The 20,702-nt window shown below is 36.8% G+C and overlaps 1 protein-coding gene across 1 annotated transcript in view; it reads right to left on the bottom strand.

Annotated features, from left to right (window-relative positions):
* LOC122789924 (Krueppel-like factor 5) overlaps positions 1 to 20,702 on the bottom strand; it is a 174,495-nt gene that overhangs the window by 56,114 nt on the left and 97,679 nt on the right. Inside the window, exon 3 of the mRNA XM_044057390.1 lies at positions 8,455 to 8,514. Coding sequence (XP_043913325.1) covers positions 8,455 to 8,514 — 60 coding nt within the window. The remainder of the gene's footprint in view (positions 1 to 8,454; positions 8,515 to 20,702) is intronic.

Genomic DNA, 20,702 nt, shown 5'->3' with positions numbered 1-20,702 from the left:
ATAGTCTACCTAGACATAGCCAAGGCTTTTGACACTATCCCCCACTCAGGCATCATTGACAAATTCACCAAGCTAGATTCATCCCTTATATCATTAAATGGGTTGCTAACTGGCTCACTGATAGAGCATATACAGACCCTTGGAACTATCAGCATTCATTAGCCTTGACGTAGGTATGATATGCAAAGCTATAGAATGTATCATCATGAACCTAATAAACAAGGATACAGGGAATCTCCAAACTCTGGATCCCACACAGTTTGGTTTTGTGAAAGGTAGCTCATGCCTGCTCAACTTGGTCAACTTCTTTGAGTCAGTCACCAGAGCTGTGGATGAAGGCAAGGTGGTGCATACAGTCTATGTTGATCTGGCAGATCTGGTGGAGTCCCACAGGGTTCGGTCCTGTGTCCTCTCCTGTTTGGTATATACTTCTCTGTAGTCCAGGCCAACATGAAGAGACTCTGGCTGACAAAGTTCACAGACAATTGCAAGTTGGGAGCTATTATTAACTCCCCAAGTGATGTTGACATCCTACCAAATGGCCTCACTGAGACCATTGGCAGGTGTCAGAACCATGGCCTTAAGCTTAGTGCCAAAAAATGTGCCAAAATTGGGAAAAACCCTGTTCCCATGAATTACCACATTGATGGTAGTCCACTGAACACAGAAGGCATTATAAGAGAGGGACTCTGGGAAATTGCTTTCAGGTTGACAGCAAACCTCCTTTTCGACCACCACGCATTGCCACTGTGGTCAGAAAAGTCCTTCTAAGTGTGGCACATCTCTTTACAAAGGGTTCTTGCATCCAGGAAGAAAGAGGGGTCATTGCCTCCTCTACTAACTTCTCTCTATTAGGCCAGTCATCAAGTACAAAATTGCCTCATTTGGCATGCCTTACCAGAATCTTGTTGGCACAACTGGAGAGGCAGCCAAGAAAGTACCTCAGAGTGATCCTAGGCCCTTTAAAACACTTTTTTCATATGGACCAGACTCAAAAAATTCCAGCTATTATCTGTTTTCATATTGCCTCCTTAGGACCGATCTCTTAACTTGACTCTACAAAGTTGCATGTCTGACCCAACTCTGTTAGAAATGCTACATCTAAAGAAATCCCAATCCCTCCATCGATCACACACACCTCCAGAGACCTCAACATCTTTACCTACAATTAACAGGAACATGCTGGAGGGGACAGGTTCAAAAACCAGAGACTGCCCAAGTGCTATGGAACAAGACCCTTCCATGCATGTCAACCAGAGCACATCACTGACCTTTTAACAGAAATCTTGATGAGTGGGATGGGGAAACAGAAAATTCACCCCTGGGATAACTCCAGTGGCTCTACTCGACAGAGGCACTTCAGGAACTAAGTTTGGGTGGTGCTATGCCGAGGGTAATCCTATGGCTAGGCTTGTAAAGACTGCCTACGGGACCATTAGCCTGGTACGCCAATAACCTTATATGAACCTATGAACATATAGTTGAAATAGGGGAATCCACCTCCAGCAGTAGACCCACATAACCAGTGTGGTGTTCTGAGGGATCTGTCCTGACGACCTCTACTTGTTTGGAATCTATTTTCAACAAAGTACAAGCAAAAAGTAAAAGTCTGTGGCTGACAAAGTTTGTTTTCATGATGACTGCAAACTGGGGAGCAGTCATATTAGAATCTCCCAAAATAGATGTGGTAACGCCATACAAGAAAGTTTTACACAAACAGATGATTTGGTGCCAAAGTCATGGCCTTTAAACTCAATACAAAAAGTGTATTATCATCCCTTTCAGTAAAAGAGCAATGTTCCCAAGCTAACTACCACATTATTAATAGTAACATCCCAATTATGCACTCAGTGAGATCAGAGATCTGGGAACACAGGTTGACAGCAACCTCTCTTTTGACCACCACATTGCCACTGTGGTCAGAAAGTCCTTCTATGTGGCACATCTCTTTACAAAGGGTTTTGCATCCAGGAAGAAAGAGGTCATTGCCTCCCTCTACTCTTCTCTCATTAGGCCAGTCATCAAGTACAATGCCTCATTTGGCATGTACCTCACTAGACCTGCCACAACTGGAGAGGCAGCAAAAGTACCTCAAAAAGAGGATCCTAGGCCTTAAACACTTTTTCTATATGGACAGACTCAAAAAACTCCAGCTATTATCTGTTTCATATTGCCTCCTTAGAGGCGATCTCTGCTTGACTTACAAAGCCATGTCTGACCCAACTCTGTTAGAAATGCTACATCTAAAGAAATCCCAATCCCTCCACATCACACACTCCAGAGACCTCAACATCTTTACCACAATTAACAGAACATGCTGGAGGGACAGGTTCATAACCCAGAGACTGCCCATGCTATGGAACAGACTTCCCATGCATGTCAACCAGAGCACATCACTGACCCTTTTTAACAGAAATCTTGATGAGTGGATGGGAAACAGAAAATTCACCCCGGGGATAACTTCAGTGGCTCTACTCGACAGAGGCACTGGGAACTAAGTTTGGGTGGTGCTATGCCAGGGTAATCCTATGGCTAGGCTTGTAAAGACCACAGGACCATTAGCCTGGTACACACCTATGAACCTATGAACATATAGTTGAAATAGGGGAATCCACCTCCAGCAGTAGACCCATAACCAGTGGTGTTCTACAGGGATCTGTCCTGAGACCTCTACTGTTTGGAATCTATTTCAACAAAGTACAAGCAAAAAGTAAAAGTCTGTGGCTGACAAAGTTTGTTGATGACTGCAAACTGGGAGCAGTCATAGAATCTCCAAATGATGGCAACGTCATACAAGAAAGTTTTACACAAACAGATGATTGGTGCCAAAGTCATGGCCTTAAACTCAATACAAAAAAGTGTATTATCATCCCTTTCAGTAAGAGCAACGTTCCTGCTAACTACCACATTAATAGTAACATCCTAATTATGCACTCAGTGGTCAGAGATCTGGGCATACAGGTTGACAGCAACCTCACATTTGATCACCACAACTCCACATTGGTAAGAAGGGCATTTTGTATTGCTCATCTCATAAGTAAGGACACCACCTCCAGAAAAAAAAGAAGTTATAACCTCTCTATACTCTTTTCTCATCAGGCTAATAATTGATTACGATGCTCCTCTTGGTATGCACCTTTCCAAGCACCTGCAGTGATTGGAGAGACCACAAAGGTTCCTTACAAGGGAAATTCAAGGTCTTCAGCATATGTCCTATGTGGATCATCTAAAATCACTGTCACTTTATTCTGTTTCATACAGACTACACAGAGGCAACCTCTGCCTTGCATACAAGTCGATATCTGACCCTGCTTTATTGGGAATGCTGCATGTCCGTAAGTCAAATGGCACACTGGTTACTCACTCTAAAGACCTTACCCTGGAATGTGACATTAATAGAACCTGCTGGAGGGACTGATTGTCTCCCAGAGGTTACCACACCTTTAGAACAGACACCCACTTCATGTCAAACAGAGTACTTCATTGGCCCTCTTCAAATGCAATCTGGACAATTGGATGGGTAACCATAAATTCACCCCGGGCATTCCACCTGTGTCCCTCTTGGATGGGGCAATATGTGCTGATCATGGAAATATCCTATGACAGTTCAGATTAGTAATTCTAGAACCCAGGCTACAAAATGAAGAGGAGAAATTAATCTAGTACTCAATACAGTGCATTAAAGTTAACTACAAAACCACACTTTCTCTTTACTACCTTCCACACTATTATGAAATTCTCCAATCTATAACCTTAGAAACCTTGACCTTCATTACAGGCCCATTGATTAGAAATGCTACATATGATACCCCAATCATTTATAAAAATTTGAAAAATGGATTTGATGATGATGATGATATGATGATATGATGAAGATTTCTGCAAAATAACTTTTAGTTGTCAAACTTTAATGCTTTTCTGGGGGTGAGACTGAAACCTGTCATTTATGATCAGTACTACCCCATTTAACAAATTTAAATAACAAACAAACAAACCAATAAATAAATAGTCCTTAAGCATATGAGAAAATACTTTAACCTCTCCTTTCATCATCCCTCCATCCTGATACCATTTAGGTAATGGATTGAACCTGTAGACTATTTTCAGCTACATTCAAGGCCAAAAGGGCTGGATAAATGTATGCTATGTGAACAGTTTATATCTGCCTTTGATATAACTTTAACAGCATTATAAACTAGGATTACTGCTTAAATGCTAACATTGTTCATGGGAAACAAAAAAAAGTAGGCAACAAAAAGAACACATTTACTACATTAAGATTGCAAAATACCTTGGTGAACTGTGTTACAATCAGATTAGTGCTCAGGGTGCAAACTTTCCAGTTTAAATTCAGTCACAAGCAGTTTAATTTATTTTTCTTGAATGAGCAACTTTTACTGAGGCCTTGGCCCTTTTTCATGGGAGATCCGAGATGTTATTTCTGCTGAATGTTCATCTGGGCACAAAAGAAAAGTCTCTGATCTTGGATCTCTAACACTTACCTGAACTACTCCCAACGTTGGGAGACTGGATGTATGTTTAATGCCTCACCTCTGGAGTGTGGTATTCCTTTCGTGTTACTGGAATGTGAGGCCAAGTGCTGATATGAGGATAGAACACTCAGCTTTTTAACATTCCTTTCAATAAAAGGGACTGTGAAACTGCCAACTTGTCTTTTGGGCAGGAGGAAATAAAATTATAGCTCTTTGGACCCCCCCCACTGGCTGCATTTTATAAATATTGACAAAGATAACCTTATAGACTCCTCTTTTTTTGTTTGACTTGACAAAGGCAATCAGTTTAGTAAAACAAAATCCTGTCAAAGATTCCTTCTAGTACAGGTACTTCTGCATCAGAATAGGTTCCTCTACATCTGACACATCACAGCTACAGTGGGGCATTCCACCAAGGTTTCATTTTGTCCCCTTACTGTTCTTACTTTTCTGACATCTTAAATATTTTCTCAAACTATCAGTAATTTATCTATGCAAATAATACAATTGTCCCCATCAGCCATAAAAAATAAATAAAATAACTAGAGCAGGGCATCCAACAACTTTCATGTTGGCTAGAAAATATGAAACTTTTTTCATAAATTCTAAGAAAACCAAACCAGAGCCATTTGGAAAAAAACACAAAAACTCCAGTTTGTGACTCTTTTTATTTGTCATACAATCTTTCTGAGCTTTCTTGTGCTACTTTGTGTTTCAGAAAGAAATGCTAGCCTTCAACTCTTTTGAAATCAAAATAATGAAATTATACTAAACAAATTTGGCTTACTGCTCTATTGAAAAACAGTACTACAGTTGCAATGTAATTAGGAATGCTAAAGTCTAAATTATTCATTTCATGTATTTTAATGTCTCCTAAAATGTCTGTCAGTCTGACAAGGATGACAAAGCCGTGCAAAGATTAATGTAGCTGGCCCACAGTGCTTGACTATCTGGGGCATGTCATAGCTGAAAAAGTCAATCTTCTGGTGTTTTTATGGTTTTCTTCTGCCCATACTGGTTTGCTCGGGAAGTTTTGGTTTCCTCTTAAATTTCAAAGATTTACAGTAGGCAAACAGGCAATGATCTAAAATGCTTTTGTGTATATGTGAGTAATTAGATGTGTGTGTGTGTGCGTGTGTGCGCGTGTGCGCGTGTGTGTGTCCTGAAATAGACTGGCATCCAGTCTACAATTATTTTCCTTGATTATGCCTATTAGTTGTATGGCTATGGCCTGATTTCCTGTGACTCTGAATCGAGTAAACTGAGTATGGAAAATTAAAAAAAAAATACACACACACACACACACACACACACACACACACACACACACACACACACACACACACACACACACACACACACACACACACACCATCACACACACACGTGTTTAATACAATGCATTGTCAAAATTTCAGTAACTAAAAAAAGTAAAAATACTTAAAGTATTATTTGTGTCATTTAAGTTTGGTGTGGCATCCAATGGCAGATTGTTTCTGTTATCTTATGCCCGTCAGTTTCCAAGACACACTCCCCCCATCAACCATAGTTAGTAAAGTAGATATAAAAAAATTATGAATTATAGCAATTGGAATAAAAAATAGTATATTCTAATAAGACAAAATAGTTAATAAAAGAGGCATTCTGTTCCTGTTGATAATGTTATAATCTTTAGTCAACTGTAATGCAGGCCATCTAAACACACTTTTGATAATTCTAACAACACTGAAGAAAAAATGTGTGCATTTTTTCCATGGGCACTTTTCATATCTTTAGTAATGCATTGTTTGGTCCTTGTTCTGAAACATATTGGTGCAAATGACATCAGAAACCTCTTATATTTTCCAGTTTAAAAACTTAAATGGGGATTAAAGAAGTGCTTATTTTGCTGAGCAATATCATTTCAAACTCACTGTATAAGCAAAACAGATATAACCATATGCTAAAGCTGATCTCATTCTGATACTTCTATCATCTGCATTAAATTTCTGTGCAGATACACACCAGACCAGCATACTAAATGCAGGTGTCTGCCTTTTCTTGTTTGCATGATCGGTACAATACAGGAAAAACAGGTCTCTAGTCCCCCTGGAGCAATTTAGGGATAAGAATGGATGATAATCTTTTCAAGTCTTATCAGTTAACAGCAAAGCTAGCTTTTGTGCATGCCTACAGGAAAGATTAAGCAAATCTTGAGCCTTTAATGGACACTCACTGCTTATTATGAAAGGTTTATATCTGAAACCAGAATCTGTGTTATATTTCATTATATGCCTTGTTTTACAGATGTTATACTGTCAAAAACCTGAAAGTGAAAAAGCATTTAATGTAACTTGTTTTATGACACATTTTCAGAATGGACTTAAATCTGATTTTAACATTAGGCAGCTTTTTAACTGAATTCATTATGTGGATTTGGCTTGGACCCCTCAGAAACAAAATTTAGTTCATGTCCTGTTTGTCATAATGGACAAGGCCGACAGTATACTCATAAGGTTTGTATGGTGAATTTGGTATATCCAGAAGGTCGTTCTGTGCTACCCATAGTGTAAGATTTAGTGTTTGCCTAACTTTGCATGAAAGTGAATACAAATCAGATTGCAAAGTTTGGCCTGGCGGTTGATGTTGAGAATTAAGGCTTTCTGTAGTTAAAGATGTAGGGTTCGTTTCCATTTGCCCATATGTGTGAGTGACTCTGAGAAGGTCACTTAACCGGACAGTGTTCTTAGTGTACCTAAAAATGAAGACGTGTTTCAAGTGTTCCACATTTTCAGAAGGCTTACAGTTAACAAATGAATAAAACAAATAGCTTTTTCTAATGTACCCTTTCTAGTAAAATCAAATCTCACACAATAATATATGGATACCAAGCATTGTTTTATATGAGGTGTTTTCCTATCAATTGTACACCAAGTACTGTAGTTCTGTATTAGATACTTTATGAAATAGCATTCAATGATTTTTTTCAGCCACTGTATAAGGTCCTTCTTTTATTGTACTTCTCTTCTTTACATTGATACAGCTATGCCAATAAATATACAATGACCAGCAAAGAGCTTGCTGTAAAGCAAATAGTGTTAGCAGAAGTAGGCATGGAATGCAAAACACCAGTTTTTAGCTGATAGAAGCTAAAATGCAGGCTGAGACCTCAGGCTGTGTGCAGCTTGAGAGGTGAGTGTTTATCAAGTGACATCATATGAAAGAATGGCAGAACAAGGCAAGCAACGACATTCAGACTTCATTCCTGCCCCTTCCCCCACATTACCTATTTACATCTCAACCCTTTGGAAGCTGCACATCTGTGCGGTATTGTGAAAAATAAGTCAAAAGTTTTCAATGAGTAAATATATACTTAGAAGTATTTCTAAAATATATTTCTTCAGTGGACACTTCAGGCTTCCATGACAGGTCAAGATATAGAACATGTTATTTTTCAGTGGGCTGCCTTGGAAAAATAAATACATTAGTCATGGTAATAGGTATAGCTCATGAGCACAACTGGAACCATTTAATAAAAGGGCAGGGATAAATCATAATATTTTAAATCCATGTATCACTGCAAGGTGGTAGAAGTGAACCCCATAAAATAAATATTAACTTATAGAGTTATTTCTTACATATGCTCACTTAACTGCAGCAAACAGTACCGTACTAGATTTCAATAATTAGACTGCACACATGCAAACTATTCATATAAAGCAACCAGAACTGATAAATATTCTACATCTCAATTTAAATGTGAGTTCCGGCTTATAGGCAAGAATGAACTCAGGTCAAACATATCACGTATAAAATAAAAAAAACAGTCTTTTTCAGAGCTAAGTGATCAGATAATGTCAGATTTTGATGTAACAGTCTGTCTCTTACATTTCCTCTGATGCAAAGTATTAGACACTAGCTGTTGAGCTGACCGCACTAACCCCATTCTACAGTGCATGCATAACATAATATCACACCATACCTGTGTGGGTCCTCTGGTGTGCTTTAAGGTGCGAGCTCTTTGTGTAAACTTTGGTACATCCTGCAAACAAAGAATACAAACCATTAGCTACCTGCAGTGGCTCAGTCTTAATATCACATTAATAACAAATCCTGTGCTAGATACTATTATCCTAGCGTGTATTATTAAATGTGCTATATTACACCATGTCCATGTAATGTATGGATTTTATAGCCTTTCCCTTAATTGTGCATTACTAAAGAAGAAGTGGTGTTGCTGTGAAGTAAAATATTACACCTCTGCCAAGAACTCTAAAGGAGTGCAGGCAAAGCGTGCCAGTTCAATTATTGCAAATCACTTCTCAGCTCACAACCACTGCAAAGACCAAACATTTATAGTTTGAACCTTCTTATCATTAACTTTTAAAAATCTTACTCTGCTGGATCTGAGTAGATTTATTCTGCAGAAGGGAGCCTAAAGATATCAGATATGAAGTTTGGCTCCAGGTTGGCAAAATAAAAATGATTTACACTCTGACCAACATCATAAATCTTAATCTAAGTAAATATTACTTCACAAAAAGGGTGGTGCATGGGTGCTATGAGCTACGAGATGGGGTGATGAAAAATAAATATAATAATATTCTTAATAGGGCATGGGATTATGAGAAAAATGGCAAGATGACCAATGAAGTAACGTGAATAGTTCTGGCTGCAGCAATCATATGTATTAGAAGGAGACCATACAAGTTCAACTGCTTGCACACATATGTATGAATGCAGGAAGTGGCACATATCAAAAATGCATGGAAGGGAAGTTTAATGAATTAAGGAGTACATGGTAATGGGTGGCTTATCACAACATGAAGGGCAGTGTTATCTACTCTCCTTTATACAGAAGTATGGTTTGATGTGTGTGTGTGTGTGTGTGTGTGTGTGTGTGTGTGTGTGTGTGTGTGTGTGTGTGTGTGTGTGTGCGTGTGTGTGTGTGTGTGTGTGTGTGTGCACATGTGTACGCGTGCATGCACATGTGTGTATACATATGCACATATGTGTATGTGTGTGTCTGTATGTGTGCGTGTGTGCATATATGTGTGTGTGTGTGCATGTGTGTGTGTGTGTATACATGTGCGTGTGTGTGCACATGTGTGCGTGTGTGCATGTGTGCATGTGTGTATGTATGTGCACGTGTCTGTGTGTGTGTGTGTGTGTGTGTGTGTGTGTGTGTGTGTGTGTGTGTGTGTGTGTATGTGTGTGTGTGTGTGTGTGTGTGTGTGTGTGTGTGTGTGTGTGCGTGTGTGTGTGTGTGTGTGTGTGTGTGTGTGTGTGTGTGTGTGTGTGTGTGTGTGTGCGTGTGTGCGTGTGGGTGTGTGGGTGTGTGGGTGTGTGGGTGGGTGTGTTTGTGTGCATGTCTGCATATGTGTATGTGGGTCTATATTACAATGTTAAAAGATGTGTTCACTGAACACATCTTAATCGACATGAAAATATTGACCTTTTACAATCCCGAATGGCCGCTTCAGTGAATTTTTTCCCAGGGGAAAGAATCACTTGGCCATACACAAAAAAGAAAAACTTTCAAACCCTACATAGTGTAGGGTTTGCCCCCTCACCCCTCAATTAAATATATCAACTCCAAGATCGCACTACAGTGGGGAAAAGGGCAAATCCCCAACGACAGTTAAGTGATTTTTTTTTTCCCCTGGGAAAGAATTTGCTGAAGCAGCCATTCAGGATTTTAAAGGTTCTATATTTCTTTGTCGATTAAGATGTCTTCAGTGAACATGAACACAACAAAGGTGGAAAATGCACCAAAAATAACCAATGAACATGTCTTTTGACATGGTAATATAGACCCGTGCATGTATGCATGTGGAACTACACAGATTGTCCTATACTTCATGCATTACTGAGTGTTTCTATCTTCCTGAATTTTTTACTGTTATGTCTTGCACCACCACTGGTGATATTAGAATGAGAGAGAAACTTTTTCTCAAAATAATAGAAGTTAAAGTGGATGCATTCATTCAGGAGGAGACAGCAAGCCCGAATTCTGAAGACACGTTGGCAGCTTTCTACTCTTGTACCACATTTTGTACTCAGTCTTGAAATATCAAATCACAAACTTCTGTTTGTGAAGGGGAAGCACAGTCGAACATCTCCTCACTTCTTCAGTGTAAAAAGCCAGCTCCTCATTACAACATACAAGGATACGTTTGGTATCAGGGAAGGGAAAAGTGCTATAAAACTACATAGTACACAACATCTAAAAGAATGATTTAGGTTTATCTACAGGTGTCATCAACTGGATCCATGTTTAACAGTCCGCTGGGCTTTTGGATAGAAATGAATGACTTGGACAAGAAACATGTCCTGCAGAGCACACCAGATACTGCTTTGAGTTGCAAAATGAAACACCAACTAAAAGCAAATAAAGGATTTCATATATATACTTTTAGTGCTGAATTTTACTGCTTGATTATGCAAGTAAATCTTTGATGAAAAATGAAGTTCAAAACAATGGACACAGATAATAAAGAGACTTAACCATTTTCCTGTTAACACCATTTACTAATTTATTGGAAAAAAATAGTCTTTTAATGCCTTTAACATAAAATTTAACTTGTAAAATGTGCTGCCAGTGCCAGAAACTACAGATTGCACACCTATTTCATTAAGTATGTGCTGATGGACATACTGATGTCATTATAGCACCACATCTTAATTACATTATTGAGTAATTGTTGCACAATTGTTAGCATTTAGTTATCTGCCAAGCTGTTAATTAAATGAAGTTTGACAGAAAAACTAACTACTTTGCAATTGTTTAACAAACAGTAGTACTCTGCACTTTCATTTTTTGGGGGGAGGTACATGGGCATCACAAACAATGACAGAAAGTTTAGTTGCTTTCTGTGTGGCCACCAAAAGTAGTAAGCCGGACATCATCCTTGAGAGAATGTTACAGCAGACATTCATTTTTCAGTTCCCCATATTGGCACACTTTTAAAAGTTATGTGGTATGTGTAAGAAGAGTGTTCTTTTTCTGGTAAATTAGTGATCACAGGTACATAGATGCAATTCAGAAAGTTGTAAGTATTTTTATTATCTGTGTGGCTCAATTCGAACATGATCTTTAAAATATTTAACAGAGGGTAAACTGATTTACACTTGAAACACTGTATGACTATTTTAATACTTGAACTGGTCTAAGACTAATTTCAAAGCCTAATACACAGGCTTTAAATCAATTTAACTTTCATTTTAAGGAAGTAATAAACCTGAATTTAAAACTAAACTGGGATAAACAGGCAATGATCAATTTAATTTCGCTGCATCAGCGGGTTTTACAAAACCAAGACATATTGTTGCTCAAACTATTAGTTTGGCTCTTTATTACTTTCCTGAAACCTCTAAAATAGTCACATGTTTACTCCAGCAGTGCAAGCTGGTAAGCCTTTCAACAGTATGTTATACTTTCTTCAAGGTTTGAATAAATATGGATTTCATAGAAATGATATATGAGCACATTCCACTTGAATTTATATCAGCATGAAATCTTCTAAACCAATTTTTATCAAACTGATACTCACCAAGGCTGACCTTTTTTGCCCTATCTTTTTAATGCATATATTGTGATATTTCATATGTCTGCTTTCTAAAGATCATATTCATTTGTCCCAACTGCCTAGTACTATCATACCATGTACAGCTTTTGGAAATATTATCATATATATGATAACACTTCTAGTCTGTACATATCTAAAATTTTACAGACAATAAAAACATTCTCTAAGCTATCTAATTAAAAACTGAATCTGAACAAATCTGTACTTTCCCCTCTCTTTAATCATTATTGTAACATCTGTATCACCTAAATTGATATACTTAGGCATGTATTTCTCATAGACTAATCTAATCTGATATGAGAACAGCTTATTAGCATGGTGAAATGTTTTTAAACAGGAGTGTTTCAGATCATCATTTATGAAAATTTCCCTAATTTCCAAAATGTATATTGTAGAACTTAATGTATTGCCTCATGCATTCTTCAACATGAATTCTACTAGTCAGACTATTCCAAAATATGATATTTAAGTCTACCTATCTTGAATTATCAATATTTATTCTGTTGTCTAAATCTGTTCAGATATCCGATCAGACTGCCTGAATTCTTTTAGTGTTTCTTATCTGCAATGTCTGTAAGGATTTTTCAAGTTTAAGAATGAATATGTAAGCTACACAACCAAGATCCTATTTGCTGTAAAATCCAGCCTAAAACTTCCTATATTTTTCAGATATAATTGCTTTACACTTCCATTCCTAGAGATTAAAAAGCTGAATAATCTTAATGTCCATCAGTAATTTATTCATCTAATTAGAAACCTTTTCAATATGTGAATAAGGGTTTAGGCTTTGATAATGTTGCCATTATTTCAGCCTATGATAAACAATCCATATGTTTCACTTGGTAACCAACTTTCCTTTCCCTATAAATAGAAATACATACAATTCAGAATTTTCCTTCAGATAAAGAAATATGTGAATTGCCTGAGCTTCTTAGAGGCTGCAGCACTATTTCTAAATCATTTGGACAGATCCTAAGGTCAACATTTCTATCCCTTCCTTGAATTTCTTATATAACTGACTAAAATTCAGCTAGAAGAACTGACTTTTTGAGAACACGATTGATAATCTAACCTGATGAAAAAATGCAATGTACCCTTTTTCTACCCCAAATATTTAGGGTTACAGCCAGTCCAACTTTGCGAGGGACAGTCCCTGTTTGGGCAGTTGTGCCCTGCAAAAAGATTATTAAAATGGCAAATGTACTGCGATTTTAGGGCAAAATGATTTCATATATTTTATGTAAAAGTTGCATAAAACACTTATTTTGTATCTGAAACACCTAAATGTTATAAGAAACAAAATAAGCAACTAAAATGCTATAGGGATAAGCTTTTATTTAGGCAAAAAAGTGAAGTTCTGTCCTTTTAACTGCTCATGGGTATGTTTTGGCCTGCAAAGTCTGATGTTTGTACCACAACTGTCCCACTTTGGGCATTTGAAAAGGTGGCAACCCTACAAATGTTGGGAATCAATCTACCCACACCCTCATAACTTATGTATTCCTCATCTACAAACACACTGATATGACGAAGTAAGAAAACTCTATAAAAAGGCACAGCTGCTAGAACATACTTAGAAACTGCACCAGTATTGATTTTCTATGGAAAACAGGGACTGAGAAGTTTATCATGAACAAGTTGTAGACCATCAGGTGTGACCTCATTCGTCTTCACTCAGACTCTCTATCAATCTCTAATGTGTGTGGCTTTGGAGAGGGTAATATATTGCACATATTCTGGGTTTGTCTTAAAGTTTAGATTTTATGGAAATATATTAATGATAAAATCAAAAATCTTGACCTAGAGCAAGATAATTTAAATTTGCAATAGACTAAACTATGCAGACTTAACTTTGTTTTGAACAGAGAAAATTGTCTTGTTTTCAATATTATTTGTCTTGGTAAAATGTTTAATTGCAGCTAAGTGGTTATCCTCAAAGGAAATCTATTTGAACAATTTTTTGTTATTAATGACAGAGTACTTAATGGCATATTACTAGTAGGGATTTCAAAAGCATTTTACAAATTGACAACTGGCGGCACAATTATTTCAGATTATGAGCTGATAGTGCTGGCCATTATTTTGATCTACAGTATTTTCGAGTGCCTTTATATTTGTCTGTAACTGGGAAAAACTTTTAAAAAGTATTTTTTTCTCACTTCAGACTTTGCTGCAAAATGTGTTTTATTGTACCGTGTTAAACCATGTTGTGTTTAATTGCATATCTTTTCTATGTTCTTCTTGGTTTATAAAATATGTTACATATAATGTTTTATAGTTTAAAGAATTTCTGATGTACCAGGCAATAATCATGCTTATCACTGCACTATTTTATTAATTAAGTTCAATAACATTTAGTTAAAATATCCTATATTCTGTATGACTGATATATGCCAGATGCTTAGCATTTCCTGTCAGTCAGTACATGGTATGTACTTTGAAAAAACAAAACTTTTTTCCTTTATGCCTCATGGGGTCTAAGTCTGACTCACAACTGTTAGCACCCTAAACCATTCAGTGTAACAGAAAATTCATGCACCTGAAAAGATGCATGTAGTTTATAAAGCTCCTCGCATTCCTTTCATTTTTGCATTACAGATTTGTTAAACCATCCTTCATTCTGTGACTCAATATTCCACAGAAAAATACCTTTCAGTTGTCTCTAATTTTCGGGGAAGTCTCTGACTTTAACTCAAATTTTAGCACTGTTCCCCTTAATCCCTCCTAGAACTGGTGACTTTTGGAGAAAAGATGGTGAATTACACTTAATAAATAATGGCAGTAATTAAGAGTTATAGGTATCTTTTACTTCAGAAAGTGTATATTAATTCATATCCTCTTATGCCATCAATGTCTCAAGTTAACAGTATTAATATTTTAAAAATGTCCTAATTGTCCATGTTTATTTTTGAATTTGTCCCTGATTTTGTTGAGGTTTGTCCCTGACTACTTGAGACCCAAATTAATATACATGTGATCCATTTAAACAGAGAATAAATCTAAATCCCTGTATCCTAAAGGGAATTTCTAGTGGGTGTTGGATATATCAAACTTCATCTTTTAATTCAAGCTGTTTGGAAATGTGGTTTATCAACAATCATTTTTATAAAGCATTTTCCTTCCATTTTTATTGTTTTTCACATTCTGCTTTGGCAGAAAAAAAAGCAGACTGCTAGTCCAGTTGCACTGAGATATAGTGGCTGAGAGCAATATAGATGTACCCTGTCTGCAATTAGACCAGGTCACTGTTGGTGGGTAGAGTATAGACTAAGACACCAGTGCACCTCTTTCTTTACTGGGATATAGGGATAGGAGTAAGCCAGTGGCTAGCCAATGGAATTGTGGTCCTGCTGCCTTGACTTAGACAGAGCACAAGAAGACAGCAAAGAGGTATCGTTTAATCTGAAATAAGCAATTCTAAACCAAAGGAGCCAAAACAGGAGGGACCTGAAAAAACTGCACAAATAAATGACTGACCGCTTTGATCTTTATTGTTAACAATTCTTCAGAGTAAAAGGCCTTAAACATCAAACATTAAAATACTAAACATTACATCACATGATCAAAACATGCCCCACACATGTTACCCTATAGACTTCCAGATAAAACATTAAAATCCATAATATCCATTTAAATATTGTAGAATAAGTTTCATAAAAAACTCCTACCCAAAAGACATAAAACTCATAAAATAAACTTTCATACAACAGAAGATTTTAACCTTAATACACTAATAATGGAAATGTTTTCATTTAATCCTGGTGGAACCCCAGCATTTAACTTAAGTTGCCACAGCAACTCACATTGTTGCTATAAGTCTTTCCAAGGCCCACCTCTAGGGTTTTCAAAAACTTGATCTAAACCACAAAAAAAGAAAGGAATGACCAGGGTTATTTATAATATGTTTCGCCAGAGCATTAGTGGCCTTATTGTTCTTGATATCCAAGGTATGCTCGTACACTCTTTCCCTGAACTTTCTCTGAGTTTTCCCTACATAGAACCCATTATACATCTGGCAAAGAGCAAGATAAACCATGCCAGAGGTGTTGCAATTACAAAAAAAGGTGGCCTTAAACCATTTACCATTGACCTTAAAATTATTCTTTCTCTAGCTTGAACTTACATTGTGAGCAAAAAACACATTTTGAAGTGCCTGGCTTCTTGTGAGTTAAATTCAAAATACCAAATTGTCTTTGTTCCAAATAGTTCTTAATGGTTTTGCTCTTTTGGTATACCACTGATGGCTTTTCCTCCACGTTGTCCAAGATACCAAAAAATGTAAAAAAAGACCAATTCTTATTTAATACATCCCTTATCTTATAGTCCTCTGCACAATTTTCAGTAACAAAAGCAGTGGAGTAAGCCTTGATTAAACCATCATTTCCAGCAAACAATTCACTTGTGTTATTAAATCACATCTTAATTAATGGTATTATATCCCCTTCTTTTCTTCTATGGGTTATTTCAGTACTTATAGTGTTAACCAGTTCTGAAGGGTAACCTCTGGCAATAAACATATCAGCCAGAACTCTGCTCTCCTCACAATATAGATTCATCTGATATCATCCTGGCCAACCGTATATATTATCCTTTAATAATTCCATGCTTTTGAGATTCCAGGAGACCATTAGAATAGTGTAGTAAACCGTTACAATACATACTTTTTCTGCATATAGTACTGACAATACTCTGGTTGTCATGATCTTTAAATATTCTAACATCCAAATAGTTGATATTGACATCAGAGGAAAAGGTGAATTTAAGAAAGGAAGTGGTTGAATTTAAATAATCAAGAAAGAAATTTATTTCACTTCCTTCCCCCTCCCAGGCAATAAAGACGTCATCCAAAAACCTGGTATAAACCTTCCAAGGTGGCTTAATAAAGTGCTTAAACAAAAAATACTTCTCCCATTGTATGAGAACAATATTAGCAAATAAGGGGGGTGCAAGAAGCCCCAATAGCCACTCCCTTATTTTGCTGAAAATGTTTCCTCTCTAGGAATACAAAATTATACTTAAGGATCAGTTCCATAAAAAGATTTAAAATGTTAATTTCATCCTGTTCGAGGGTAGTAGATTCCAGTAAAAAATCATTAAACCAGGTTAAGCCTGTGTCATGAGGGATAACATTGAAAAGTTCAGCAACAGCAACCATTAAAAAAAATGTTGGTTTAGAGTATCCCAATCCTTTAATTTTAAATAAAAAAATCCCAGGGATCTCTACACAAATAAGTAAAGTTATCCAAATTTTTTTTACCTTTAAGGTCAATATACTTGGCTAGGGGATGAGTCTTAGAACAACTGGCTTTAACTATTGGCCTTGGGAGGGGGGTCTATCAAACGTTTGTGTATCTTTGGAATACCGAAGATAGAGGGTACCACCGGTAATTTAACACACAAAAAGTCATACAAGAAATAATCAATCTGTCCTTAATCTAATAAATCTTTTACCCAGTAATCAATTTTTTGTATGTTATTTTAGTAAAATAATAAGATACTTCTTCATAAAATCCACTTTGTAACACAAACTTTAACATCCTGTTCAAGTAGTCTTCTTGGTTTCTAACCACTGACCCTCGCACTTTATCCAGTTTCATGACTCTAATTGATTTATCACTAGCTAATCTTTTAAGCAGGTTATATTCAGTCACTGAAAGCTTTGCTCAACTAAATGAATGATTAGTCTGTCGAAAGTCATAGTCTACCAGTTTCTCAAACAACAAAAGAGGCAAAACCAAGCTAGGATTAAACATACTACTACAACAAAACATCTCTCTCATTTCAGCTTTAAAGTCTGTGTCCCTGACTACTTTTAAGTTTAATTTCCTAAGAAAAATTTTTAGCTCTAAAACAATTTGTATATCTTGATACCGTTCATTGGCACAAAAGAAAATCCTTTAGACAATAGGTTGGCATATGCAGTGTTTAAGTCATTAAAGGTTAAGTTGTAAATACAAAAATCACCTGTACAATTAAAAACACTATAAACATGGCTAGGTTCATCAGTAATATCTTCAATATTCACATCTACATAATCCAGGCAAGTTTCCTCCATTGGCGATTGCTGAAGGAATTCCTCTGTTCACCATTGCGAACATGATTCCTCTGACGTTGTCTCCATTTGTTGTGAAAATCCTGCTGTTGACTGATCCTGTTCCTTAATCTTTCTGAGCGTGGCATAGGTTGATGATCTAATGGGGTGTTTTCGACCTGGTCAAAACTGGCTACTTCTTCAACCACTACAGTGCCCTTCTTGGCAGAAAGTGGAGAAACTTGAGCCATCCCACCCAATGGACAGGGATAGGCACACCCTTCCATAAATTCAGTTCCATCCCTATGCATTTTCTTTTCCTTTCTAGTTTTTATTACAACAATGTCTTTGTGGATATCGGAGAAAATAGCTCGGTATCGAGCAACATTTTGTTCAAACCAAAGATCCTTGTTGATGGCAACGTCAAGCCTGTTAGCTTCGATGATGACTCGTCAAGCTGCTTCTGATTATGTTTAATAAGTACTTCAATAAGCTCACACCCTTGTTTGTTGAACAGGCTAATAGTTCACAATGCAATGGGGAATCTGGAATTAAACCATTGGGGAATTTCCAAAACCTTAACCCTTTGGCTATCCTTTGGACTTTTAAAAATTTCCGTAGATAGGAATTCTCCAGTTGGAGCTTATGACATTTGAATAAGTGTGATTCCAGTTACTCCATAAGTTGTTTCAGTGAACCACCTTCTATAGGTTCACCCACCTGAATATGCAACAACCCGTTGAGCCAATTGGTCAGGATAAAATTCGAGCCAGGTTCACCAGGACCATTTATAATAAAAAAGTCTACATTTCCATTGTTACTCAAACATAAAGGTGTACAATTAAATTCATCGTCTGTAGTCCTACGAGCATTAAGAAGTTTGACTTTGTTGGTCAGCTCTTGCACCAACTGAGTGAGCAGTCTGATACTGCCCACAATATTGTCCATAGAAACATTACTGGTACCTGCGCTGGTAGCCTGAGGCTCAGAAAAAGGCATGACAAACACCAAACTAGAAACCAAAACACACGTAAATTGAAACAAGCAATTCCAAACCAAAGGAGCCAAAACAGGAGGGACCCAGAAAAAAACTTCACAAATAAATGGTTGAGAGCTTTCGTCTTTATTGTTAGGACTTCTTCACAGTAAAAGTCCTTAAACATCAATCATTTAAATACTAAACATTACATCGCATTACCAAAACACGTGCCTCACTTGTTACCCTATAGACTTCCAGATAAGACATTAAAATCCATAATATCCATTTAAATACATTGCAGAATAACTTTCTTAAAAAAACTCCTTCAATACTCAAAAGACATAAAACTCACAGAATAAACTGAACTGCTTGTTTCAGTTTACATGTGTTTTGGTTACTAGAGTGGTATCATTTAATGTCCAGCCATTAGTGGACATTTCACACTTTCTCCTATGCCCACAAGGACTTACACCTGCATTACCTTACTGCTGTTTATCTACCTTGCTATATGCATACTAAGTTATACCTGTTTTATCTTGTTATTAACTGTCTGTTCATCTTCTACCTTCTCATATGTCCACACTAATATAAGCCTATATTGTTTTATCCCTAACCTTTCATTTACCCATCAACGTGACACTATCCCTGATCTCTGTTTAAACTAACTATATCCTCTAGACAAATCTGTTTCTCATAACTTAATTCTCTATATTCTTCTTACTGCATATGTCTACTGTATAATACAGATGCAAACATTATTTCCTGCCATTCCTTTTCCTATTAGCCATTATACCAAACAAAGCAGTATTGTTAAAGGAATTACATATGTAATCAAGTAATTAGAGGATCAGCCTTACAGTATGTGTGATTGTTGGTGCAGAAGAATTAACAGTGGTTGTTAGGTACAGCTAATACCTTATTCCTGACTGATAACAGTCTCTGTTAAGTTAAATTTGTACCTGCAACTGTACTAGCATGTGGACCCAGTGTATTGCTGGATTATATTGTAGGACTGATCTTATGATTCTTATATTACAGAATAAACATTTCTGCATTTTGTTGTGGAATGGATATTATGAGTGAGTTCTTCCTCTTGGAGATTTTCTCCTTGTGCCTCCTCTAAAGGTAAGCCATAACCATGTAGGAAAGTAAATAAGTGTGAGGATGCACAGTTGCACAAGCCATGCCAGTTTATAACACTGCCTATATAACAAGGGAAAACTGTTGAAAATAAGAAATGTCTCAGACCAAAAGTCATCAAATTCATCCTTGTATTTTCCTGCCATTTTCTGATTGCACCTCACTGCTAAGCGGTTTACAGTACGTTAGTATGTCCCATACACCTACCAACTACTTCTTAAAGGTGTACTGAGATTATATATCCTACAGAAGGACCTAATTAGGGATAGGTGCTTTCTGGTCTTATCAAGGTACCTACTAGGGTAAAGATGTACAGCAATCAGGCTGCTGGCTTCACTTTACATTTTGGGAAGGAAGGTACGCAAAAACGAAACTACTAATGAAGGGATATACACCATCAATATGGGAAAAACGTTAGATACTTTGAAACTGAACTTTATTTGCATCACAAAGTACAATAACCACGTTTCATAACTTTTCAGCTGTTGTTC

Source organism: Protopterus annectens, chromosome 15.part0 (genome assembly GCF_019279795.1).
Source record: "Protopterus annectens isolate FY-2018-M chromosome 15.part0, PAN1.0, whole genome shotgun sequence".
Classification (NCBI taxonomy): Eukaryota; Metazoa; Chordata; order Ceratodontiformes; family Protopteridae; genus Protopterus; species Protopterus annectens.
The sequence above is the reverse complement of the archived record's forward strand: the minus strand, read 5'-3'. Positions and strand labels throughout refer to the sequence as shown.